General features: G+C 43.4%; 2 protein-coding genes across 3 annotated transcripts in view; one reads left to right on the top strand and one right to left on the bottom strand.

Moving 5' to 3' along the window:
* Positions 1-604: 604 nt before the first annotated feature.
* LOC132206783 (gastrula zinc finger protein XlCGF26.1-like) lies at positions 605-27334 on the bottom strand. Its single transcript, XM_059641799.1, has 4 exons — positions 26912-27334; positions 24008-25294; positions 4310-4314; positions 605-3703 (listed from the first exon to the last, which is right to left on the bottom strand). The coding sequence occupies exons 2-4, from the start codon at positions 24932-24934 to the stop codon at positions 2617-2619; spliced, it is 2019 nt and encodes a 672-aa protein (XP_059497782.1). The 5' UTR covers positions 24935-25294; positions 26912-27334; the 3' UTR covers positions 605-2616.
* Positions 4804-27699, top strand: part of LOC125449071 (zinc finger protein 239-like) — a 40549-nt gene continuing 17653 nt past the window's right edge. The window contains exons 1-2 of one of the 2 annotated variants that reach the window (XR_009443149.1): positions 4804-5302; positions 6221-7514. The gene's annotated coding sequence lies outside the window, so the exon portion shown is untranslated. Of the gene's footprint in view, positions 5303-6220; positions 7515-13051; positions 13154-27699 lie in introns of those variants that run through there. The other variant, XM_059641766.1, reaches the window with a different exon arrangement.

Genomic DNA, 27699 nt, shown 5'->3' with positions numbered 1-27699 from the left:
TCTGGTCCTAGACTCCCCCATGAATGGAAACATCCTCTCAGCATTTATCCTCATAATTTCAGTATGTCTTTCCAATTGGAAATTCTGAATATGGTCATTCCCACGATCTGGTTGATGAAGAGAATTCTGAAACTGGTTACTGTCAGCCAGTACACCCCCAAATCAGCGAGTTGTTGCTCCCATGGCCTCAGGCACCGTGAATGTGGTTTATATTCATAACTTAGAACATTCTTCCTGAATTTCATGTGCTGCAACACTTTCTTTTCCGCTGATTCTATTCAGAGATATAAAACTACACTAGTTCTGAAAGGTCACTGGACTTGAAATATTAACTCTTCTTTCTCTTCAGATGCTGGCATACCCGCAGATGTTCTCCAGCAATTTCCAGCTGGATGCACAACTGGCCAAGCAGCATCATAGGAGCGGGAAGGCTGACGTTTCAGGCCTAGACCAAAACGGAAAAATGGTCTCGGCCAAAAACGTCAGCTTTCCTGCTGTGTTCATCCAGCTCCACACCTTGCTATCCTAAGACTGAGTAATCAGTTTTAAAAAGAGACAATTTCAACTGCTCTTATGCTGAAGAAATCAAGAACTTGACAATGTGTTTGAAATAACCTGATTTATTTAACAATGCCAAGATATTAGCCTGCTTACAGAAATCATAAACAGGGGTGGACATAGACACCAGCTGTGCGAATGGTTCAGTTCTGGATGTGACTTACAGTAGCAGCAGAATCAAAAACATGCAGGGGAACGGGGTTTAAAGAAAAATCAATTATTTCTACTGCCTAGACAGTCCAGGAATAAGGTGTCAGAGGTGACAGAGACTGAAAAAATAGAAGCAGAAACTTCAGGGGCTAATTAGACCAGATGAATGCCACTGAAATTTAACACAACCAGGTCAGTGTTAAGGCTCCAAATGAACCCGCTCCCATCTACTGAGGAAGAGTCATTTGACCTGAAACGTTAACTCTGATTTCTCTCCACAGACCTGCTGAGTTTTTCTAGCAATTTCTGTTTTTACGGCTCCCATCGTTCATCCAAATCAGTCACTGTAACTCTCTCCTTCCTTCACCCTCCTCTGCTTGTCTAGATTCCCTGCGAACACATTTATATCGTTTACATTAAACACTCCCTGTTTTAGAAGCCAGTTCCACATTCTCACCACACTTTGAGTAAAAGAAGTTTTCTTTTCTCTGAATTCTGTATTGGATTTATTGACAATTATCTTATATTGATGCTCCTTCTCACAATGGGAAAGATTCTCTCTGTATCCAGTCAATCAAAACCTTTCATAATTTTAAGACAGAAACTGAGCTGTCGGGCAACTGCACATGCACATTCACAGTGTGCAGGGAATTATACACAGGCTCACAGCATGTAGGGAATAACACACATGCTATTGGGTATCAGCAAATGCAGCCTAATTTTTAAGGTCTGTGATGAAGTCACCGTCTCAGCCTTCTGTTCTCATGATTAGAGACTCAGCCCGACTGCTCTCTAAACCACACATTTCTGGTATCATTGCAAATCTTCTCTGCTCCCTCTCCAGTGCCTCTGTATCTTTTGTATAATATATCCACCAGAACTGCAGAAAGTAAAGCTTTCAATCCTGGACTCTGAGATTATCCGAAAAAATTGTCATGAAGAAACGTGATTCTAAAGTTGTTAATTAAGAAGCAACATTTCAAAGATGCATGTGATAAAGAGGCAGGAAAAACAGGTGAGAACAGTTTACTGATCCAAGAGATGCAGAGGGACAGCTGGTCTCTGTAGCTGGTGGTAGTGTCTCTTAGCACGAGTCAGAAAGTGGGATTTAGGCCAAAGCTAGTTCACATCAAATTCAGAATGTCTTTCCAGTCCAATAGTGATGGTTTGCATCTCAAGGAGCAGTCTTAATCTTTGGACAGTTCATTCACACATAGGTTATGAGATCCAATTGCAGAGTCAGATATGTCTTGTTCAGGTCCTGGCATTGATAACAGACCTGTGGAAGCTTTACACATATGATAGAGTGACCTATCTCTATAATATTGCAGGAGTCTCCTCAGACTTTACAAATTTATTAGACAGTGATTTCTCAGACTGTTACATCGATTCCACGTGTCTCTATTCCAGTGTCAAAGAGATTTCTGAGATGGGAGGAAACCATTTGCAGACTCTCAATTCCCCAACAATTCCCATTCCCTCTCTTCACGCTGGATAGTAAAGGTGCTTCTGTGTGGAATGTGCAGGTCAGTAAGAATTGACAGGAAAGATTCATCAATCAGCTCTTTCTAATGAGAAAGGGAACCTTTTAGACACAAAATTGAAGGATTTTGAAGCAAAGTCTGTTTAAGATTGAAGTAATGACTCAATGACAGTGTGCAAAACTAACCTCTGATGTGAGCTCACAAATTATGGGGAAAGGTCACAGACAGCAATTCTTAGAGGGACTCTGCAGACTCAGAAGCACAATCAGCAACTGATCCAGGATGTTGAAATGCAGCCCAGTTATAGAGATTATTAACATCGGCACAAAACAAACTGCCCAATGCAAAAGGAATCAACATGGTTCATCCCTGTATGTGATTACAGTCGCAGTAGCAGCAGGACTTGACAGTAGCACTTGTGTGCTCACTGGAGTGCTAACAGGTTCGTCGGCTGAGTAAATTCTTTCCCACGTTTGTGAGGAGTGAACGACCGCTCCCCTGTGTGCAAGCGCTGGTGTTCAGTGAGGCTACCCGAATGCCGGAAACACTTTCCACAGTGAGCACAAATGAAGGGCTTTTCCCCAGTGTGGACCCGCTGGTGCGACAGCAGGTGGGATAACTGAGTGAATCCCCTCCCACACTCCGAGCAGTTGAACGGCCTCTCCCCTGTGTGAAGCCGCTGGTGAGAAATGAGGCTGGACAACTCAGTGAATGATTTCCCGCACTCGGAGCAGCTGAAGGGCCTCTCCCCGGTGTGAACTCGCTGGTGTGAAGTGAGGCTGCCTGAATGTCTGAAACTCCTTCCACAATGAGTGCAGATGAACGGTTTCTCATTGGTGTGAATGCGCTGGTGGGTCAGCAGGTGGGATAACTGAGTGAATCCCTTCCCGCATTCGGAGCAGGTGAATGGCCTCTCCCCAACGTGAACCTGCTGGTGCCTCAGTAGGGTGGACGACTGAGTAAATCCCTTCCCACATTCGGTACAAGTGAAGAGACGCTCACCAGTGTGAACTCGCTGGTGTTCAATGAGCGTAGACGAATACCTGAAACTCTTCCCACAGGAAGTGCAGCTAAATGGCTTCTCTCCAGTGTGAACGCGTTGGTGACCCTGCAGGCTGGCTAACAGCGCAAATCCCTTCCCGCACACAGAACAGGTGAAAGGCCTCTCCCCAGTGTGAACACGCTGGTGGACAGTGAGATTGGATAATTTAGTGAATCCCTTCCCACACTCAGAGCAGGAAAACGGTCTCTCCCCAGTGTGGCTGCGTCGATGTGTTTCCAGTTGGGACGGGCAATTGAATCCCTTCCCACAGTCCCCACATTTCCACGGTTTCTCCCCTGTGTGACTGCGCTGATGAATTTCCAGCTGGGACGGGTAATTGAATCCCTTCCCACAGTCCCCACATTTCCATGGTTTCTCCCCAGTGTGACTGCGTCGGTGTACATCCAGCTGGGAAGGATAATTAAATCCCTTCCCACAATCATCACATTTCCAAGGTTTCTCCATGGTGCTAGTGTCCTTGGGTCTTTCCAGGTGGGAATTTCAGTTGAGTCCTCACCTGCACATGTACAGTTTTTTTTCCTGCTGCAAATAGTTTCCTCAGGCTGTGTAATTGGTCAAAACATTTTGTTAGAACTGTCTCATTCATGTCAATTTCCACCTCAATACTTTTCCACTCATACTAATGTTTGAAATCTTTTCCCACAATCATCTCTCTTTCCACATTCAGAAGTGGATGACATTGCGGATATGGTGACCTTGATGTGGTGCTTGGTTTGCATTTCCAATCTGTAAATGCTCCCCGTCGAATTCCCTATAAAAGGAATATACAAAGGTCACGTCTGCAAGTATAGGATAGAATTGCAGAAGAATTGTACTTTCCGTGGAACATTCTGCCTTATTTGTTCACCTGAGCTGTAAGTCCCCAGTCAACAGGAATTACCTAGTCCTTGCACGAAAATATAAACCCGTGACACCACCCCCCCCCATCTATTTCAGTATTCGAGTCTTAATTTGTTACTACACCTACATCTGGTGGTTTCTTGAGCATTTTTTCTGAGCGTTGGACTGGAAATGTCAACTCTGATCCTCTCTCTACAGGTGCTGCCAGACCTACTGTGTCTATTTCAACTCTCCCAAGTTTGGCTGGAGACTGAAGATAAATCAACAAAATCAGAACCATTCACCTTCTCTCCTGCAGGTCCCACAGACTCAGGTCGACGTCCGTCACCCTGGGCCCCTACGCTGGATCCGCCTGAGGGGGCACACCTCGTTTGAAATCCGGTGCAGGTACGCTCTCATTCGGGGTTTGAGGTCTACGGAAAGTTTTTTTTTCACGAAGCCTCTCCACCCAGCGCAGCCGCCTGGCCCGTCCACTCGCTACCAATTTCCGCGCGGCCGCTTCTCTCCACTTGCAGTGTCACATTCCCAGGTCACAATGGGTAATTGACAGCGGGTCCGGACCAATGGAAAGTGGGCGAGCGTGCCGCGGGCGGCTCCTGAATGGCACGTCCTCCAGCCAATAAGAAATGGACGGGGCGGGCTTGGAGGACCGGATACGCGCGACTGGTCCTCCAGCCAATCCGGGGACTGGGACCGGACGGGAAACACGTGACCACTCCTTAATTACCGCGACTGAAGAATGAATGAATACTAATAAATATTGGATATTGTGGGCGTGATAAAGGGAGGAGAGCGTGGTGTGGAAGAAGCGGAGCCCAGTCGAAACTTTTAAGTTTTTATAAACACTTGTATCGGCCTCCAGAACTTAATTAGAAACTCGCCGTCTCGCGCTCGCCGCAAACCCCTGGGAGGCCTCAGGAGGGGTACCGCCATCTTTGTTGGGGTAATATCCTGCGCGGTGCCTGCCCGATCGCCATGTTCATAGGGGCAATATGCAGCAAAGCGCACACGCTGCAATTTCTTTGTCGGAGCTTCCAAGAGGAGGATTTATGCACATCAAATTCCAACCAGACAAACGTTTACCTCTTTTAAAAAAAACCCAAAAAAACTGCGGATGCTGTAAATCAGCAACAAAACCAAAGCTGCTGGAAAAGCTCAGCAGGTCTGGCAGCATCTGTGAAGGAGAAAGCAGAGTTAACGTTGGAATGTGAGTGGTTTTTTTTTGTAAACTCCGTTTACAGGTATATTGAACGAGACTGCAGACGGGGACCTCAAACAGCACAGCAAGGTCTGACAGGCACTCGATGCACCACGATCTGAAGGAGCATCAGCTTTTGAACCAGGAAGGGTTTGTCTGTTCTGGCTATTGGAAACTATTTTGAATTTACAGAAACAGAAGACGAGAGCATGAACTGAATAGAAAGTAAGGACGTTAATTTACAAGATTGAAGTGTTGTTGAACCAGGAGGCTCCGAAAGCTTGTGATTTCAAATAAACCTGTTTTGATTATAAATAGTCTCTGATGAAGGGTCTAGGCCCGAAACTCAGCTTTTGTGCTTCTCAGATACTGCTTGGCCTGCTGTGTTCATCCAGCTCTACACCTTGTTATCTCGGATTCTCCAGCATCTGCAGTTCCCATTATCTCGGATTATAACCTGGTGTAGTGTGACTTCTGACTTTTTTCGTTGAGTAAAGTTGCAATAGCAGAAGAGACATTGTTTAAGTAAGGACACACGCGGATGCAGATGATTGCAAGGTTTAAGAGTTAAATTTTAGAAGACAGCTAGCAATGTGTCAGCGATAGTAGGAACTGCCGATGCTGGAGTCTGCAATGACACGGTGTAGAGTTGGATGAACACAGCAGGGAAAGCTGAAGTTTCGGGTCTGCACCCTTCTGAAAATATATAGCAAGGTGTCAGCATTGTCCAATCTACAGGCAACAGAGGAAAGGATGAGACCATGTAAAAAAACAATTCAATTGAGTCAAAGTCAGGCAATGTTACTGATGCGGATCACCCTGTCACAAACCCCTTTCACTTATTCAAACCCTATGATATTTCAATTTTTCCTGGGTTCTGATGATGGATGATCATAAGCAAAGTATTTATTGTCTTTATGTCCACAGACCAGCTGAGAAATTTCAGAATTTTCAGTTCCCATCGCTGAAGTTGATGACAGGAATTATGTGATTGGAAGCTCTTCTTACAGTGAAATAATTTGCCATTTGTACGAACAGTCTGGTCTGGCCTCAGTTTCCAGCAAGTGGGAGCGTGAAGTGCTGAGTGTCATCCCAGTTTTTAAATAGAGGACATTTCTACTCATTAAGGACTGGATATCAGACAAGCCACAGCAGTATGTTACCTAGAAGTTTAGATACATATGCTTCCTTGGTCTTTCTCAGAAACTACAGAAAGTTATGAACACAGCCCAGATCATCATGCAAGCTCACCTCTCATCCGTTGTCAACAAAAACAGAAATTGCTGAAAAAGCTCAGCAGGTATGGCAGCATCTGTGGAGACAAATCAGAGTTACCTTTCAGGTCGAACTGTTGTGAGGAAGGGTCACGTGACCCAAACGTTAAGTCTGATTTCTGTCCATAGATGCTGCCAGACCTGCTGAGTTTTTCCAGCAACTTCTGATTTACAGCATCTGCGGTTGTGTTGGTTCTCACCCACTGACTCCATCTACACTTTTTGCTAACAAGGAAAAGCAGACAACAAAGACCACTCCCACCCCAAGTGTAGTCTTCCAACCTCTCCTGTCAGGCAACAGATACAAAAGCTGAAAGACACTCCAAAAGGGTCAAGTACAGTTTCTTCCCTGCTGTTATTAGACTGATGAATGAACATCTCTAATTTCAAATCTAATGCTGATCTCACTTTGTATGCCTCTTTCTGTACACCCTATGGTCTGTATGCCCTTGTATGTTATGATCTGCATGCAAAACAAAACTTTTCACTGTACTTATGTACATGTGACAACAATAAATCAAATCAAATTAATGGTGAAGGTGGAAGCATTGGGAGATTCTAGTTGAGTTGAAGCAGTATGCATGCTAAACCTTTCCTGTTCATGTGCCTGTCCAAATGTCTTTTGAATATTGTAAATGTACCTGCAACTCCCACTTCCTGTGGCAGTTCATTCCACATACGAATACCTTCTGTGTTTAAAAAGTTACCCCTCAGGTACCTTTTAAATCTTTCTCCTGTCACTTCTAGTTTTTGGACTCACCTACCCTCAGGAAGAGACGCCTTATAATATCAAATAAATCACCTTTGTGTTAAACACATTAACATGTTGAATCCTTTCAATATCTGTAAGACAATTTAATACACCTTGTCAATACCCTTCATTATTTTATAAACCACTGAAAAGGTCACCCTTCAACTGCCTATGCTCCAGGAAAAGAAGACCCAGCCTTTCCAGCCTCTCCCTATAACTCAAACCTTCCAGATCCAGCAACACGCTTGTAAACCCTATCCATACCCCTTCCAATTTAATTACATCCTTCCTAAAGCAATGCAACCAGAACTGTGCACAAAAGTGGCCTCATCAATTTCCCATGCAGCCAAAACATTACATCGCAACTCCCACTCCCAGTCAAGCCAGAATGAGTGTGTGTCCGGGTAGATTCCTTTCTCTGAAGGACATCAGTGAATCAGTCAGGTTTTTATGACAATCCAGGTGCCTTCATGGCCACTTTTCTTCCTCGTACTGGCACCACAAAGTACCAGATTCATTCGGTTCAATTTCACAACCTGCTGTGTATTTTTGTTGATTGTCACTCGGATTTTTTTTTTAAAAACTCTTTTTGGAAAACTAAAAGACTCTGAACATCGAAGAAGAAAGCACCATTCACTCTGGGGAGAAACTGCACACATGTTGTGAGTGTGGACAACACTTCAGCCAATCATCTGGCCTCACGAAACACAAGCAAAGTCACACTGGTGAGAAACAATAGAAATGTGGGAACTGAGGGAAGGATTTTATTTCCCTCTGTGCCTTGAAAACACATCTCTGTAGTCACACTAAGGAATGACTGTTCACCTGCTCTGCATGTGGGAAGGGATTCACACAGTCTTAAAACCTGCTAGAACACCAGCAGGTTCACTCTGTGAAGAGGCCTTTTAAATGCCCTGAATGCGGAATTACTTTAAAAGTTCAGGGAATCTGATGTACTATCGATGTAATAGCACCAGTGACGAAACCATTCAGGTGCTCTCACTGCAGCACAGGGTTCAAGCAATCATCTGACCTCACTGTCCACTAGCAACGCCATACCAGGCAGAGGTCAGTCACCTGCTCAGCCTGTGGGGAAAAGGATTCACTCAATCATTCAACCATAAGTTTCACAGAAATTTTAAACCATTTCCCATCAACGTGCTCACATTGACGAGACCGTTCAGGTTCTCCCATTGTGGGCCTGGGGTGAGGCAGTTATGTACCCTCACTGTTCACTTATGAATTCATACTGAGGAGAAGCTGTTGACCTGCTCAATGAGACAGAAGGAATTCATAATTCATCTAACCTACCGAGACACCAGTGAGTTCACAAGTAACTACAGTGATTGAGTTTTGCTGTTAATCATAACCAGGAATGAATCATGTTCACTGGAGTGTTTCTACCAATGTTTATGAGCTTCAGCTCAGTCACAGGAGTGCACATTCGGATGAGAGTCAAATAACTCAGCTTTGTGTTAAACACATAGAGATATTGAAAAGATTCAACACATTGAGATAATTTAATTCGATGTCGTAGGGCTCTCCATTTTTCCTGCCTCCTCCATCCTCACCTCCAGTAAGAAGTGTGAGGAGCTCATAGAGCTTTTTGTCACTTGGATCGAGACAATCTAATGAGCTGTTTCTGCTGCTTCCGTCCATTCCATAGTTCACTGGGCCAAACTTCCCAAAGTGGTGCAGGCTGGTACAAGTACAAGATCTGAAAGGCATCTGGATGGGTACATGAATAGGAAGGGTTCAGAGGGATGTGGGCCAAATGCTGGCAAATGGGACTAGATTTATTTAGGATACCTGGTCAGCACAGACAAGTTGGACCAAAGGGTCTGATTCCGCGTTGTATGTCTCTACGATTCTATTTCACCATACAGATTTCTGAACAAGCACCTTAGATTTATAGAGTTGTACAGAGCCTTTGGTCCAACTTATCCATGCCAACCAGATATTCCAGATTAATCTAGTCCCATTTGCCAGAATTTGGCCCATAATCCCTCAAAACCTTTCTTATTTATATACCTATCCAGATGCCTTGTAAATGTTGTAATTATACCAGCCTGCACTACTTCCTCTGGCAGCTCATTCCATACACGCAACACCCTGTGTGTGAAAAGTTACCCCCTAGTTCACTTCTAAATCTTTCCCTTCTCACATAAACCGCTGTCCTCTAGTTTTGGACTTCCCCATCCCGGAGAAAAAGACCTTGGTTATTCACCATATCCACACCCCCTTATGATTGTATAAACCTCTATTAGGTCATCCCTTAGCCTCTGATGCTCCATGGAAAATAGCCCCAGTCTATTCAGCCTCTCCCTATAGTTCTAACTGTCCAACGCTGGTGACATCCTTGTAAATCTTTTCTGGACTCTCCAAAGTTTCACAATAGCATTCCTACAGCAGGGAGATCAGAACTGCATGCCGTATTCCAATAATGGCCTGACCATATCTTACACAGCCGCAACATGACCTCCCAACTCCTATACTCAATCCGCTGACCCTTAAAGGCAAGCATACCAAATGCCTTCCTCACTACCCTGTCTACCTATGACTCCACTTTCAAGGAACTATGAACCTGCACTCCAAGGTCTCTTTGTTCAGCAACACTTCCCAGGACTTTATCATTAAGTGTACAAGTCCTACCCTTATTTGCTTTTCTACAATGCAGGACCTTACATTTATCTAAATTAAACTCCAATGCCACTCCTCAGCCCATTGGTCCATCTGATCAAGATCCAATCATACTCTGAGGTAACCTTCTTTACTGTCTATGACACCACCAATTTTGGTGTCATCTGCAAACTTACTAACCACAGCTCCTATGTTCATATCCAAATAATTTATATAAATGATGAAAATCAGTTTACCCAGCACCGATCCTTGTGGCAGACTGCTGGTCCCAGGCCTCCAGTCTGAAATGCAACCCTTGACCACCACCCTTTGTCTTCTACCCTCGAGCCAGTTCTATCTTCCGCGTGATCTAACCTTACAAACCAGTCTACCATGAGGAATTTTGTTGAACACCTTATTGAAGTTCATATAGATCACATCCACTGCTCTGCCTTCATCAATCTTCTTTGTTACTTCTCAAAAACTCAAACAAGTTAGTGAGACACAATTTCCCACACGCAAAGCCATGTTGACTATCCCTAAACAGTCCTTGCCTTTCCAAGTACATTAAATCCTGTCCCTCAGGACTCTCTCCAACAACTTACCCACCACCAATATCAGGCTCAACGGTTTACAGTTTCCTGGCTTTTCCTTACCACTCTTCTTCAATACTGGCACCATCTTAGCCATTCCAAGTCTTCTGGCACCTCACCTGTGGTTATCGATGTTATAAATATCTCAGCAAGGGGCCCAGCAATCACTTCCCTAGCTTCCCACAGTGTTCGAGGGTACACCTGATCAGGTTCCCGAGATTTATCCACCTTCATGTGTTTTAAGATGTCCAGAACATCTACAGGAATCTATAGGACAATTTCAATAAAGTGATCATCCCTTTCTTATTTCTCAGTTCCACAAAAATAACTTCCCTGGACACATTCCCCTCCTTAAGTACAGTAATGTTATTCCTAATCAAAACACCACACCCTCTGTAACATTTTTCAAGATGTCACAATTTATTTCCCCCACATTCTCCATCTTCCATATCCTTCTCCACAGTAAACATGGATGCAAAATACTCATTTAGTATCTTCCCCTGTCTCTTGCAGTTCCACACATAGGCGGCTTTGCTGATCTTTAGGTGGCCCTATTCTCTCCCTAGTTACTCTTTCGTCTTTAATGTAAGAATCCCCTGGGATTCTCCTTAACTGAATTTGCCAAAGCTATCTCATGTCACCTTTTTGCCCTCCTGATTTCCCTCGCGTGTACTCCTACTGCCTTTATACTCTTCTAGGGATTCGCTCAATCCCTGCTGTCTTTTCCTGACATACGCTTCCTTCCCATTCTTGACCAAAACCTCAATTTCTCTAGTCATCCAGCATTCCCTACACTTACTAGTCTTGCTGTTCACCCCAACAGGAACACACTGTCTCTGGACTCTGGTTATCTCATTTTTGAAGGCTTCCATTTTCCATCTGTCCCTTTACCTGCAAACATCTGCCCTGAATCAACTTTTGAAAGTTCTTGTCTAATACCATTAAAATTGGCCCTCCTCCAATTTAGAACTTCGATCAGATCTATCCTTCTCCATCACTACTTTAAAATTAATAGAATTATGATCACTGGTCCTAATGTGCTCTCCCACTGAAACCTCAGTCACCTGCCCTGCCTTAGTTCCCAAGAGAAGGTCAAGTTTTGCACCTTCTATAGTAGGTACATCCACACTCTGAATCAGAAAATTTTCATGTGCACACTTAAATTCCTCTCCATCCAAACTTTAACACTATGATAGTCCCAGTCTCTGTTTGGAAAATTAAAATCCCCGACTATAACCACCCTAATACATTTGTGCAGATAACTGAGATCTATTTCCAAATTTGTATCCTCAATTTCCCACTGACTATTGGGGAATCCATAGGACAATTTCAATAAAGTGATCATCCCTTTCTTATTTCTCAGTTCCACACAAATAACTTCCCTGGACACATTCCCCCTCCTTAAGTACAGTAATGTTATTCCTAATCAAAACACCACACCCTCTCCTCTCTTACCCATCCTTTCAATCCTTCCTGTAGCATCTATATGCTGGAACAGTAAGCTGCTAGTCCTGTCCATCCCTGAGCCAAGTCTCTGTAATTGCTATGATATCCCTGTCCCATGTTCCTAACTATGCCCTGAGTTCATCTGACTTACCTGTTAGGCCTCTTGCATTGAAATAAATGCAGTTTAATTTATCAGTTCTACCTCATTCTCGACTTTGTTCTTGCCTGTCCTGTCTGTTTGACTTAGTCCTTTTCCGACTGTACTAGTCTCACACTGATATCTTTCCTCACTATCTCCCCGAGTTATGGCCCCACTCACCCTACCTCCCTGCACTGAACTCCTTCCAGGGCCAAAAGATCCTTCCTAAGGTTGGTGCCTAGATCTTCTCACAGTATTACAAGTGGGGTCTAACTACGGTTTGGTTTCACTTCAGCATACGTTTGCATCCCTATTCTCCTGCCCTTTAGATACGAAGGCCAGGATTCCATCAGCTTTCTCAACTATTTTCTGCACTTGTTCATGATATTTTAAAGATCGATGCACCTGGACTCCCAAATCTTGCTGGGCATGCACTGTATTTAATTTAGTGCCTTCTAAAAATATACCCCAATCCTTTTTCAGTCCAAAATGGATAAGCTCACAAAAATCCAGAGCTTTGCCAATTCACCTGATCTATCAATCTATCCTGTTGTAATTTAGTGCTGTCATTAACACTGCCAACAATGCCACCCAAGTTAGTGTTGTCAGCAAATTTGGATATTTGACATTCTATACCATTATCCAAGTCATTAATGAACATCGTGAATAACGGAGATTCCGACACAGATCCTGCAGGACACCATTATTCATGCCCTAGCAATTTCAGGACTTCCTCACTATACCAACTCTCTGTTTCCCGCCACTCAACTAATTTCATTTTCTTGTCACTATTTGACCTCAATTTCATGGGTTTCCATGTTTGCTAACAGTCTCTTGCGTGGTACTTCATCAAAAAAAAACAGTTTTGAAGTCTACGTAAACAACATCCTTCAACTTAACTCTGTTGACCACCCTTTGTTTTCTTTATTCATTCAGGTTATGAGGGAATCACTGTCTAGGCCAGCATTTATTGCCCACAGGGTAGTTATGAGTCAACCACATTGCTGTGGCTCTGGAGTCAGATACAGGACAGACCAGGTAAGGATGGCAGTTTCCTTCCCTAAAGTACATTAGTGAACCAGATGGGTTTTGCTGACAATCAACAACGGATTCATGGTCATCACTAGACTCTTAATTCCAGACATTTATTGAATTCAAATTCCATCGTCTGCCATGGTGGGATTCAAACCCAGGTCTCCAGAACATTACCTGGATCTCTGGATTCACAGTCTGGCAATAATGCCACTAGACCATTGCCTCCCTTTTAACAGCTCTTTTAAAAACAAAAGCTGTGAGGTTTGTCAGGGTGGCCTATCCCTCATGAATCCATGCTAACTCTCCCTGATTAAATTAAATTTTCTGAGGCGAGCTTTTACCCTAACCTTGACTGTAGACTCCAAGAATTCCCCACCACAGGTGTTAGGCTGTCTGGTCTATAATTCTCTGGTTTCCCTCTGTCACCCTTCTTAAAGAGTGAAGACATGAGCAAATTTCCAATCCAGAGGTACGAGTCTGGAATCCAAGGAGCTCTGAGCACATTACATGTTAGAGCACCAGTAATGCACTCTGCTACCTCCTCTAATATCCGTGGAAGGAAACCATCAGGTCCTGGGTATTTGTCAATCTTCAGTTCCATTAATTTCTCATTGGCTATTTATTTAAGATAATTTTATTTAGACCCTGTCACTGATTCTCTTAATTTCTTTGGGATTTCCAGCAAACTATTGTTCTTTTCCACAGTGAATACAGAAGCAAAGTCAATATCTACCAGTTCTCCTTGGTCATTGACAATATCCTCAATCTCAGCCTTCATTGGGCCAATACTACTCTTAGGCAACCACTTTCTTTTTATATAATCACAAGATCTCATCTCATTGTCTTTTATGTCCCTGGTGATTTCCTTTCATAATCCTTTTCAGCTACTTTGTCGCCCTTCGCTTGTCTTTGTACTTGACACATTCTGTGGGATTATGTACTGAACTTTGTGTTTTTAAACGCCATTTCTTTTAAGTTTTATTCTGTCCCTTTCCTCCATGGCTGTTTGATTTGCGAGATGGGTTTTTCCTTCTTATGGTTACAAACCGCTTCTGAACAGCATTACATGTTTCTTTGATCATTCTCCACTATTCCTCAGTTTTTTGACCTATCAGCAAAGCTTCCCCACTTACAGTAGATAGCCTTTGCCTCATTCCATTAAAGTTTACCTTACGTAAATCCAAAAGTCTGATATCCTACTTTTGCGACATGAAACTTTATCATGTTCCTATTTGACAAATACTCATGAACAACTAGGTCACTAATTAAATCGGGCTTACTGCTCATTACTAGAGCCAGTATTGCTTGTCCTCTTGTCACATCCAAGACGTATTGCCATAGCAGACTAATCTGGACACACTCGAGAAATTCTCAACCTTTCTGGCAGGTGCTTGTCTGTCCCTCCCAGTCTATGTTAAAACTAAAATCCTTCAATAATGATATCTGCCTTTGCTACAGAGTTGTCTAATTTCAGCATTTATGCAATCTAGCACTTATAAGCTGCTAAATAAAATCTGAAAGAACTGCAGATGCTGTAAATCAGAAACAAAAAAATTGCAGGAAAGGCTCAGCAGATCTGATAGCATCTGTGGAGAGAAATCAATTAACATTTTGGGTTGGGTGACCTCTTCTTGGAACTTATAAGCTGCTACCAGACAGTCTGTATATGGCACGTATTGCAGTTCTAGATTTCTTTACGGATCCTCAGTTCCACCCATAATGTTTCCACTAGGTGTTTTTCCCTCATTACACCCTCCCTCACCATAGAAGTAATTCTGTTCCTAACTGAGAATTCTACTCCACCCCCTCTGCCATTTTCTCCACCTCTCCTGGAAACCTTATAACCTGGTATGTTTAGTACCCAGTCCTGACCATTCTCCAGCCATGTTTTCATAATGGCTACTAATATCATAGCTTCCAATTTGTATCTGTGTCTGCGGTTTATTTAATTTGTTCCTTACACTCTGTGCATTTGGATAAAGAACTCTAGCTTTGGCTGTACACTCTATCCTGTCCTTCAGCGTTATTTTATTATTTTGCCCTCACACTTTATAGTCCGGCCTTATTCATTAAGCTTGTTCATCCTATTAAACCTTACTTTCTCCTCAAATGCTGACCTATTGCTCCGGCTCCCACCCTCTTGCCCTACTAGTTTAAACCCTCTCAAGTGACACAAGCTGAACTCACGCAAGGCTATTGGTGCCCTTCCATTTAGGGACAATCCCTTCCTTTTTGTACAGGTTCCACCTGGAAGAGATCCCAATGATCAAGACATCTGGATCCCTCCTACATCAGCTCTTTCACAACATATTCAGTCGTACTATCTTCCTATTTATGGCCTCGCTAGCACATGACATGGGAAGTAATCCCGAGATTTGAACCCTAAAGGTATTGCATTTCAATGTTCTGCCTAACTCCATAAATTCCTTTTGCAGGACTTCATCACCCTTCCTGCCTATGTCATTAGCTCTAACATGGACCACAGCCTCTAGCTGTTCACCACCCTCTTTCAGAATGTCCTCTGCCCACTTGGAGACATTTGGATACAGGCAACAGGGAGGCACACACCATCCTGGAGACTTGCTGGCAGCTACGGAAACACCTTTGCCCCTGACTGTAGAGTGCCTGAACACCATTGCTTGCCTGCACTTTAACCCTTCCTGCTGTACAGCAGAGCCAGCTGTAGTGCCTCCATTCTGGCTACTGCTGTTGCCATCCCCTGGATAGGCCACCTCACAACAGTGTCCAATATACTTATTTGAGATGAGAATAGCCACATGGCTCTCCTGCACTGACTGCCTGCCTGCCCTTCCTGGCAGTCACCCCTCTATCTGCCTCTCAACCTTTGGTGCCTTCATGTCCCTGAAGCTCCTACAATGTTTTCTGCCAACTGCAAACACCCAGGTGTGTCCAAATGCTTCTTCATCTGGTCTATGTTGTGTTAAAGCAGCTGCAAGTGGATACACTACTTCCAGACGTAGTTTTCAGGGATGTTCAAACTGTCCCAGATTTCCCATGACTTACAACGGATGCACTCCACTAACTGCTATTTCAAATCTTTTAGTGACTGCTGGATTACAAAAATAAGTGAATAAACAAATAAATAGTATTCAGTTACTTAAATTACAGTCATTACATACCAAACCAAGAGGCTAACTAAATATATTATCCTCCAAACAACAGTCAAAGTACTATAACCTGCACTACAGTCAAATTTCTGTAATGGTAAGGTTATGAAATAAGTTTTAGAAAATGAACATGGGTGGGGGGGGGGTAAAATGAAGAAGTCACCTGATTAGTACCCACTGATCAGGAGCCCTCCTGTGCAGCATGTCACTTTTGAACTTTGTGATGTCACAAGGAGCTCCTCTGAAGATTCTTCCGCGGATTCCTTCTCAGTGGAGGCGAGTGAGCCAACTTCTCCCAAAATCTTCCTCAGTCGCTTCTCACTGTCGCCTTCTGTGAACTTATGGGTCACACCTTCTACGTTCGTGTCCAGATTGTTGAAGGTAAAGATACCATAGTCGAAGAGGACCACAGGGCTGCTGTCTCCTTAGGAGGGGGGTGGGGGGGTTGGGGGGAGAGAGAGAGCATAAGAGAACAAGAGAGACAGTGGAAAGTAATTCCATCTCTCAGAATTTTTTTCCTAATAATTTCCATACCACAAATGCTAAACTCATTGACCAGTAGTTTCCTGGTTTATCCCTACCACCCTTCTTGAATACTGGTACCACATTAGCTGTCTTCCAGCCCTCTGGCACCCCTCCTGTGATCAGAGAGAATCTCTCTCACCTGGGTGGTATTGAATCCACATTGTCGGCATCACTCTGCATTGCAAACCAGCCATCCAACCAACTGAGGCCCTTCTAGAACATTAATGTGCAGAACGAATAGCATGGGCCCCAGCACTGAACAGCGTGGTACACAACTGGACACAGGCTTCCAGTCACAAAACACCCTTCAACCATCACCCTCCCACTAAGCAAAATTTTGATCCAATTTGCCCATTTGGCCTGCATCCCATGGGCTCTTAGCTTTTTAAACAGATTTCCATATAAGACCTTGACAAAAGCCTCACTGAAGTCCATTTAAATTATTTCAACTCCACTAACCTTATTTACAGACCTGGTCATGTCCTTGAAAAAAATCAAATTAAATTTGTTAGACATGATCTCCCCCTTACTGACTGTCCTTGATTAATCATTGCTTCTTCAGGTGGAGATTAATTCCATCCTTCAGAATGTTTTCAAATAATTTCCCTACCGCAAATGCAAAACTCATTGACCTGTAGTTTCCTGATTTATCCCCACAATCCTTCTTGAATACTGGTACCACATTAGCTGTCCCAGTCCTCTGGCACCCCTTCTGTGATCAGAGAGGATCTCTCTCACCTTAGTCTGGGGGCAATTTATATACTTCCAAGCCTGCTGACATTGCTAACACCGCTTCTCTTTCAATGCGAATTACTTCAAGTATAATCACAGTTCCTCTGTAATAAAACAAAAAACTGCAGTTGCTGAAGATTGGAAACAGAAACAAGAATTGCTGGAGAAACTTAGCAGGTTGGGCTGCACCTAAGAAGAGAAAACAGAGACATGTTCTGAAGAAGGGTTACCAGATTCAAAACGTTAACTCAGTTTTCTCTTCACAGGCACTGTCAGGCCTGTTGAGTTTCTCCAACAATTCGTCTCTGTCATAGTTCCTCTCCCTGATTTATACAGCTATGTCATCCTGCTCTGCATGAATACAAATGCAAAGCACACATTTAAACCTCAGCTGAGTGTTCTGGCTTCACACAGTTACCATCTTGGTCACTCATCGGGCCTTATCTTTACCTGGGTATTTTCTTGCCCATAATACATTTATAAATTGCCTTTATAGTTTCATTAATATTATCTCCCATTGTTTTTCCAATTCCCTCTTCAATCACCTAATTTCTTTTTAAAGCAACCCCTGTACTTTCTAGGGCCTGTACTGTCCACCACATATTCCTTGTTTCCTTAGCCAATCCTGTGCATTCCTTGACATCTAGGTTTCTCTGCACTTGTCATTCCCACTCTTCACCTTTACAGAGACATGTTGACACTAGACTTTCACTATTACCTTTAGAATGTCTCCCATTGCTCTGATGTGGATTTTCCTGCAAGTAGCTTTGGTCAGATCCTGTCATATCTTACTCCCAATTCACAATGTTTATTTCCAATCCACCTTTGCCCTTATCCACAATGTCTTTAAATGTTACTGATTTGTGGTTTTAGTCACCAGAATGTTCTCCCACTGCCACATCTACCGCATACCCAGCTTTGTTTCCTGAAATTAGGTCCAGCATCACCCACCCTCCTCTACCAATTTATACGTGCCGAATTAAAAAGCTCTCTTGGACACATTGTAAAAATTCTGCCCCTCTAAGCCTTTCACACGTTATTCCACCCAGTTAATATTGGGAAGGTTGTAAACCCTTTCAATTATTACCCTACAGTTTTTATACAGCTCTGAGATTTGCCTACATATCTATCTTTCTATTGCTCCTTCACTGTTTGGGGATCTATCGTCTACTCCGAGCGAAGTGACTGTTACCCCAGCCAACACACTTTGTCATTAGGTTCTACCTATATGACCTCATTTAATGAATGTTCAAAGATATCCTCCCTCCTTACAGCAGTAAGTGACTCCATCAATATTGTGACACCACCACTTTTACATGTCTATCTTGCTGAAAGATTCTATATTCTGGAATATTGAACTGCCAGTCACGTCCCTCCCTCAAACAATGTCTCTGGGATAGCAAAAGATATCACACGCTCATGCGTCAAATCAATATCCTCAGCTAACCTGCTTGACTCATAAGACTCCTTGCATTAAAGTAAATGCCATCCAGCCTTGCCAAGCTCCTTTTTGCTTAACTTGACTATATTCACACTGCCTTCTAAACTGACTTGGTTCTTCTTTTATACTTGTCTGTGTGATATCCCTACCGTGCCTCCACTCCATGTCACACCCCACTGCCAAATTAGTTTAACCCCCCACCAGCAGCACTCGCAAATCTCACTGCAAACATGTTGGTACCATGTCAATTTGAGTACAACCCAAACTTTTACAGGTCTGACCTTCCACAGGGATGAACCCAGTGATCCAGGAATCGAAAGACCGCCCTCCCGCTCCAACACTTAAGCCACTTGTTCATCTGTTCTATCAGCTATTGCTTTACTCACAATCACGTGGCACCAAAAGTAATCCAGTATTTACAACCTTTGAAGTCCTGCTTTTTAATCTGCACCTGGGTCCCTAAATTGTTGTTGCTGCCTGTGTCATTGCTCCCAATATGAACTATTTGCAGCTGGGTGTTTGCTACACTTCCCAGAGTACAGCACTCTCCCAACCCCAGAGGACACCAATGGCGTCCCACTGTCAACTATCAAACTCCATTTCACTGATCACCCCATGAACAACTCATTAGTTGTCCAGGAATGTACCTTAAGGGCCATCAGGGTCATTACAGTTGAGATAGTCCCTTTTAAAGATTAACTTTGAGGAAAATTTTATTTCACCGAAATGGTGATGGGACTTGAACTCACTGCCTGTGAGTGTCTCATAACGTTTAAAAGGTATATTTAAACATACATTTGCAAATACCATGGTCTACAAGGTTATGGGTCAAGTGCTGGAAAATGGGACTAGAATAGTTAGTTTTTTTTGACTGTTGCAGACTTAATAGGCCGAAGGGCTGGAGACCTCAACAACTTTAAAATGTTTTGGGTATGGGAGGGTAAAGTAATCAGTCAAAAAACTGCTGTAGATATCATGTACACAAAGAAATTGTGGGAAACAGAACTGAAGTTTATGATTACTAATACTGAATGCTTACAATTCATTAGTTTTAACTTGAAGTACAATCATTTTGTTTGAAATCAGTATTTATAAAGTAAGAAATCAATACAGGTTGTAATGTGGGGTGTGTGATGATATATATACACACATATTCTAATAGCATCTGTTTGGTTTTTAAATTTTGTTTTAGCAACATATGGGTTTTTCTGTGTGCCTGAAAGGTTTATTGACTAACTTGTAGTTCTGTATCCTTGGTGATGGACATTAAAAATAATTTGAAAGAGGTAGTCTTTTATTTATTGTTTTTGTTTAGAGTCAGAACGGTTATGACGAAGCAATGTACAATGAGTCATAGCTTAAGCTTTCTGATAGAAGTTTCTGAACTTTTTTTGTTTAAAAACTTAAAACAAAACACACAGCTGAAGAGTGGTTTAGTTTTGGTTTCTGTTTGGGGCAGTTTTGCAAAGGTCTGCAAAAAGATGTCTGGTAAAGCAGCATTCCTGAGAAAGGGGGAAGACAGGAAAAAATTAGATTACTTTAAAGTAAGGATATCAGTAATACCTCTGGACCAGACAGAATGTTTGAATAAAACCTGAAGAGGTTATTTGAAGCTGAGAATGTCTAAGATCAGATGTATAAGAGCTCCATAAGTGGCCAAACTGAATTTCTGAACTGAGAGTGGAATTCACAGTTAAATCAAATCTGGAGCTGTGTTAGGGTAAGCAATTTTCTTCAATGTGAGTACTGTATGAGGATGCTTTTGGGTAGTGTGCAGAAGAATATGGAGATTTTTAAAGGAGTGCTTTCGTGATGATGTTACCGTGTGTCTGAATGCCTTTATGTTTGTTTTATAGGCAAGTAGTCTTGTTTATTCTTTTTTAATTTTTATTTATTTCTTTTGCTTAAAAACTTCTAATTTATCATTAAAACCAAATTTCCCACATTATGCGCTTGTGTTTCAATGACAGACAACATCATTAAAACTAAAATGAAACAATCTACCAAGCCAGATTTCAAACTGGCATCTGGCTTGTCTGGTAATAACATCAGTGGGATTACAACAAGGTATACTTGAAGATTAGAAATGAAACAGAAATGAGACTAGAGAATAACGTCACAAATGTTACCGATTGCCAGCTGTAGACCCACAACTCCAACTCTACCAAATAACACTCACAAGAATAAATCATCTTTCATTGCACTTGTTCACAATGTTGAACATTTGGAAAGAATCACCTTTTCCTGAATTTGGAGAACAGAAAGTATAGTGGTTAGTTCAGCTCTTCTTTCTCTCAAATCTGTTCTACTAATCTGTGGTTATCTGAGTTATGCTTACACAGACTCATGCGTCAATGATTGGATCTCACTGAGATCGACACAGTTTATGCTATAGCTGAGGTACATTTATGCTGACACACTCGCTCAGAGATCAGGTCTAACTGAAGAGGAAATTCACCAAGATACTGACTGGATTGGAACATTTTAATGATGAAGAGAAGCTGGATCGGCCTCTTGTTTTCTTTAAAGCAGATGTGCTCGGGGGTTAAGAAAACGAGTGACATGGATAGGGTGGCTACGAAGCAGCTGTTCTCCTTGGAGCAGGTCAACAGCAAGGGAGCACAATTTTAATGTGAAGGACAGGAGGTTTAAAGGGGACCTGAGGAATAATTTCATCCAGAGAGTGGTGGGCATCTGGAACGTGCTACTTGTGAAGAGAGTAGAGGCGGGAAACCACACAAGCATTAAAAAGTACGTGAACGAGCATTTAAAATGTCATAACATTCAAGGCTATGGACCAAAAGCCGGAAAGTAGAGCTGGTGCTGACAGGTCAGCATATACTCAATGGAGTGAAGAGCCTCTTCTATGCTGTTTAATGATGCCATGGACTATAATACAAGTTATGTCTGAGTTACATTTCTACAGATTCACCCACCCGCATGGTGATCAGATCTCAGTGAACTGTGACACAAGCTGTGTCTGTCTGGATTACATTTAAACAGACTCACTCGCTCAATGTTCAGACCTCCATTAATTATGATACAAGCTGTGCCCAAACTATATTTGTGGTTTGACTGAACTACAAAAAATCAAATACAGCAAACATAGCTTTTCACATCATAAAATGTCCCAAGATGACCAAAATCCTCAACCAAGAGGTTTGAAAGGAGGAAAATGAAATAGGGAGGAAATTTCAGAGCTTAGGATCTAAGCTAGTAAAGGCACGTTAACCAATTAAACTATCCCTGAGCTTGGTCACAGTTCACCTCATTGAATCTTACGCTGTTCCAAATAATCATCATTTTCCTATGTTCAATTCACATCGACATTGCTATGTCCTGTTGTAATTTATTTCACCGATAACCCTGTATTCGGTCTCATAAACAGTTTCAATGTTTTTGTAGCTATTAGCAACAGTAACCTTCTGAAAACCGAATCTCCCAGGATATCCCTACCTTGACATATTTTCCCTGCCGTGCCCTACTGTTTATCCACTCCAAAATGCAAAGGCAATTTTCGAATTAACTTAGAAGTCAGCACAGAATAATTGAGTATTGATAATCAACCTGTTAGTGACCTAATAATTTTCCAGCAATCTTGAAGAGTCTCGTTGTGCAGAGGTATTTCCCTAGTGAGACTGGTTAGCTCAGCTGTCCGAGCAGCGGGATTGCAATACAGAGGTACACCCATCAGCATGGGTTCAATTCCCGCATCAGCTTAGGTTACCATGAAGGATCCTCCTGCTCAATGTCTTTCTTCACCTGCCACATGGTGTCTTTCAGGTTAAACTATCACCGGTTGTCTCTGTCTAACAAAAACCCCTGTTCAAGTTCTACCTGTACCACAGATGTGCTAGAACACATCCAAACAAATGATAAAACAATAGGAGCATTATAGCATGAGACCAGCAAAAGTGAAAGTGAAAGTAAGAGAATGGACAAGAGCTGAAACTGATTCCAACTCGTCCATCTCGGAAAGGAAACATGATGTTTTGTTGAACCCTAATGTCCAAACTCTTGATCAAATGCAATTTCCAGCCCATACCCTTCCTGCCACTTCTACATTCTTTGTGGTTTCAGCAGAGGTAGAGACAGGCCGCTCAAATACTTTTAGTCTCCATTCTCCAGAGTTTCAGAGCCCCTGAGGGTCTCATAAAAATTGTTCCACTTGTACCTGCCAGGCTCTGAGTAGTGGGGTAGAATTTTGAGACAGTGCAGTGGGTGCTGCCTGGGGGTTGAGGGATGAGAAGAGCTTTGAATTGAGACCCCACTACCCTGTCTCCATTCTCCATCATCCATCTCCTGGACCAGCGTCACATCATAGCTCCCACTCTACTGCAGACCAGTTTGTTGGAGATCAGGGACACCTTGTAAGCGCACAGATACAACACATCCGTCATTCTGTATAAGGCAATAGACATATCCTGCATTTGAGAGTGGTGCTCGAAGCTCATGGAGACAGCCACTCTCTCCATGACAGGAAGTCTCCAGAACTTTCCTAGCCTACGACCCTCTCAACCTTGTGCACTCCTCCCAGTCAGACCCTTTCCTACCTACCACCTAAATCACTCCATAAGTATTGGCCCTGCTTTCAGAGCTGCAAAGACTCCAAGCTCTGGAATTCCCTCCCTAAAGCCCTGCTCATCCTTTAAGATACTTCTTAAATTGTAATTGTCACGGTTATCACCTTACATTGGGAGAATCAGGCATGACCAACAAATATTTTTAATTCTTGGATGATAATGATCAGTCATTTTCAGACTGCAAACTTAAACCTGCCACTTCACTTTCAATCAGGGACACAGTTTGACCCCAACCTCTGATTGAACATTTCCAACATCACTGTTGTTCTTGCTAATTCTAAACCCTGTTGCAAAGGAGGTTGTGTTCGATGTCTAGAAGCTGTTAACCATGGGAGAGCGCTGCTGGGAGACATTTCTTCCCCAACCTAATATTACATCTGTGTTTAGTCCTGGATGTGATTAACAGCAGCAATAAATTCAATGTCCAACCCTGCAGTCATTCATGAACTTGCTTGTGCCTCAACAGAGCAGATGACTGAGTGAATCCCTTCCCACACCTGGAGCAGGTAAACGGCCTCTCCCCTGTATGAATACGTTGGTGTACAGTGAGGTGAGTTGATCGCCTGAACCCAGTTCCGCAGTGAGAGCACCTAAATGGTCTCTCATCAGTGTGAAGAATTTGGTGGGACATCAGTTCCCCTGAACTCTTATAGCACTTCCCGCAATCTGGACATTGAAAAGGTCTCTCGTGAGTGTGAACTCTCTCATGCGTCAGCAGGGCAGATGACTGAGTGAAACCCTTCCCACACTTGGAGCAAGTGAACAGTTTCTCACGAGTGTGCGTTTTCTGGTGTGAATGCAAGCTGGATAACTGAGTGAATCTCTTCCCACACTCAGGGCAGGTGAATGGTTTCTCCCCAGTGTGAATTCTCTGGTGTTTCTGTAAGCTGGATAACTGAGTGAATCCCCGGCCACAGTCAGAGCAGGTGAATGGTTTCTCCCCTGTATGAGTTCTTCGGTGTTTATACAGGTTGGATGACTGAGCAAATCCCTTCCCACACTCCGAGCAGATGAATGGTTTCTCCCCGGTATGAATTCTCTGGTGAACATGTAAACTAGATAAATGAGCAAATCCTTTCCCACACTTGGAACAGATAAGTGGTTTCTCACCAGTGTGAGTTCTCTGGTGTATTTGTAAGCTGGATAAATCAATGAATCCCTTTCCACACTTTGAACATGATAACGGCCTCTCTCCTGTGTGTCGGCGCCGATGAATTTCCAGCTGGGATGGGTAATTGAATCCCTTCCCACAGTCGCCACATTTCCATGGTTTCTCAATGGTGTCAGCCCCAGTGTGAGTGCGTTGATGAGTTTCCAGCCAGGACGGGAATCTGAATCCCTTCCCACACTCCCCACATTTCCATGGTTTCTTCATTGTGCCAGTATCCTTGTGTCTTCCCAAGTTGGACAATCGGTTGAATCCTCATCCACACAGAGAACACACATACCATTTCCACTAGAAATGGTCAGATGTTTATCAGTCTGTGAAATTGGTTAAAGTGTACTGGAACCCTCATGTGTGCTTGTGTCTCTCTCTCTCTCTCTCTCTGTGCTGACCCAACCAGAGATGATTGAAACCATTCCCCTCAAGCAGAAATCCTTCCACATTCGGAGGCTAATGATGTTCAGCTGCAGATGAATAGAGTGACTGTGTCATATCTTGACTTGATGTTTGGTTTGAATTTCCTGTTGTACGCTCTCCTCCTCTAATCCCCTGCATCACGTGATGACAAAACTGTTCACCAACAGAAAACAGAGGAATTAGAAACAAATACAGTAATTTCAGACTCTATGGAATATTTTCGTCTCTTGTTCCTCCTAAACTGTAAACCTCCATCCCACACACTTTCTCTACTCGCTGGGTTGAAATCCCAATGAAGTGCTGGGTAATTCAACAATAGCACAGCACATTCTCCAGCTAATAGTGGAGCCTGGGTAACTGATGGTAGCTGCAGATCAGTTGGAAGAGAGGAAACAAAAACATGAATTTCTGGAAAAACTCAGCAGGTCTAACAATATATGTGGAGAGAAAGCAGAGTTAATATTTCCCGTGACCGTTCTTCAGATAAAATATGGTAACAGACAGTAGGGAACAGAGCATCTGCTCAGCTGTTTCTCAGGTGTTAAAGGTGCTGATCCTGGACACTAAACCTGCCAATTAATAAACTCAGAGCTCTGGGTACAATGGCATAATGGTGAGCATGCTGGTTTCTGAACTCTAGGATCCGAGTTCAAATCTAGTCTTCTTCTGGGTGAAGTGAGTGACGAGCCTTGGAAAGTCTTGTTCAGAAAGCATGGTGGCTCAGTGGTTAGCACTATAGCCTCACAGCGCCAGGGACCTGGGTTCAATTCCAGCCTCGGGCGACTGTCTGTGCGGAGTTTGCACATTCCTCCCGTGTCTGCGTGGGTTTCCTCCCACAGTTCAAAGATGCACAGGCTAGGTGGATTGGCCATGTTAAATTGCCCGTAGTGTTCAGGGGTGTGTGGGTTATAGGGGGATGGGTCTGGGTGGGATGCTCCAAGGGTCGGTGTGATCTTGTTGGGCCAAAGTGCCTGTTTCCACACTGTACGGAGTCTATGATAATTTCAAAACCTTCACTAATTTTTACATTTTTTGCAAAATGTATATTAAATTATATCTAAAACTTACAGAATGTATCACATATTATTTGTTCTGTAAATTTTACTGTTATCTCCCTGCCTCTTTCACTAATTTCTGTGTTCACACCGAGCAAGAACACTCCTTTGTTTAAATCTCTGAAGATTATGATCTTTTGTGCCACAGGTTCAGGCCCACATCATTTCTCTACGTTGAGAAGGTCAATGGTCCCAACAGTGACCATGGAAATAGCACCAATTTCATTCAGTTCTGAGGAAGGGTCACTGGACCCAAAATGTTAACTCTGATCTTTTTCTTCACAGAGGCTGCCAGACCTGCTGAGCTTTTCCAGCAGCTTCTGTTTTTGTTCACCACTTCTATCCCTCCAGTGTGAGAAACATCTATTAACATGACATACTGTTTTCCGTATTTTCCAGCCCATCCACCGCATTCCTTTGCTCCGTGAACTTGCTGCTGAATGGGGAGAGGGAGGCGGGGCTGGAGGTCTGAACGGTGGTGGCAGGTCCTCCAAACCATGGGAGCAATGCGCATGCGATTCCCGCCGCTGGGACACCGCCAACACCGTTAGCCCGGGCCTGAGAAGGAAAAAGACTGACCACATATCGCCAGAGCCAGCAACCTGGCGAGTAGTTTTCGTTAGGCGTTCAATGTCTTCCCGCTGTGACTCTGAAACCAGCCACCCACCCCACCGGCTCCACGACTGCCTTTCCGCTCCGCCGTGAAAAATCTCACCTGAAGTAAACGGCTCCGTCCGACTCAGACCGCGCTCCGGATACTCCGCATGCTCCAGCTCGTGCGCGATGGGGCACGGGTGATTGACGTTGACCCTAGACCAATAGAAAGGCAGGAGGCGCGGCGGGAGGGCCCATTCTTCCACATAATACAAGTTATTGAGGGGCGGGGCTGGATGACCTTAGGAGGCGGTGCTGGAGGACCTAGGGGCGGTCTTGGAGGACTGAGGGCTTGGGTAGCACTCCAACCAATGGGGGTGAACGGAAGGCGGGACTGGATCAAACGGGGGAATGAGGGGTGTGGTTGGGCTGGGACATCCCGGTGGACAGTTGCGCAAGGTTTACAGGCTGGCAATGATGGTTCTTAGCAACTGGGTTGTCTGTTTTAATTTCTTCTCTGTATTTAGAGTAACTTGAAACAGACTGCGTAATAGATAATGCTTCAACGTGTGACATTCAAAATTATAATTATGAAACTTCTGATTGTATAGGTCTCGGCTCGAAACGTCAGCTTTCCTGCTCCTATGATGATGCTTGGCCTGCTGTGTTCATCCAGCTACACACTTTGTTATCTTGGATTCTCCAGCTTCTGCATTTCCTATTATCTCAGGCCATTGGTTAGGCTGCTTTTAAAATACTGGTCTCCCTGCTATAGGAAAGTTGTTGTTAAACTTGAAGGGGCTCAGAAAAGATTTACACGATGCTGCCAGGGTTGCTGGGTTTGAGTTACAGGAAGGGGCTGAAAAGGATGTGGCCATTTTCCCTGGAGTGTCAGAGGCTGAGAAGACC

The sequence above is a fragment of the Stegostoma tigrinum genome, chromosome 43, assembly GCF_030684315.1.
Source record: "Stegostoma tigrinum isolate sSteTig4 chromosome 43, sSteTig4.hap1, whole genome shotgun sequence".
NCBI classification, from domain to species: Eukaryota; Metazoa; Chordata; class Chondrichthyes; order Orectolobiformes; family Stegostomatidae; genus Stegostoma; species Stegostoma tigrinum.
Note: the sequence above shows the minus strand (reverse complement) of the source record. Positions and strands in the feature narration are given on the sequence as shown.

Bases quoted from the DNA above. Each gene is read 5' to 3' on its own strand.
- LOC132206783 (XM_059641799.1), bottom strand. From the start codon at position 24,934: ATGAAGAAACCATGGAAATGTGGGGAGTGTGGGAAGGGATTCAGATTC.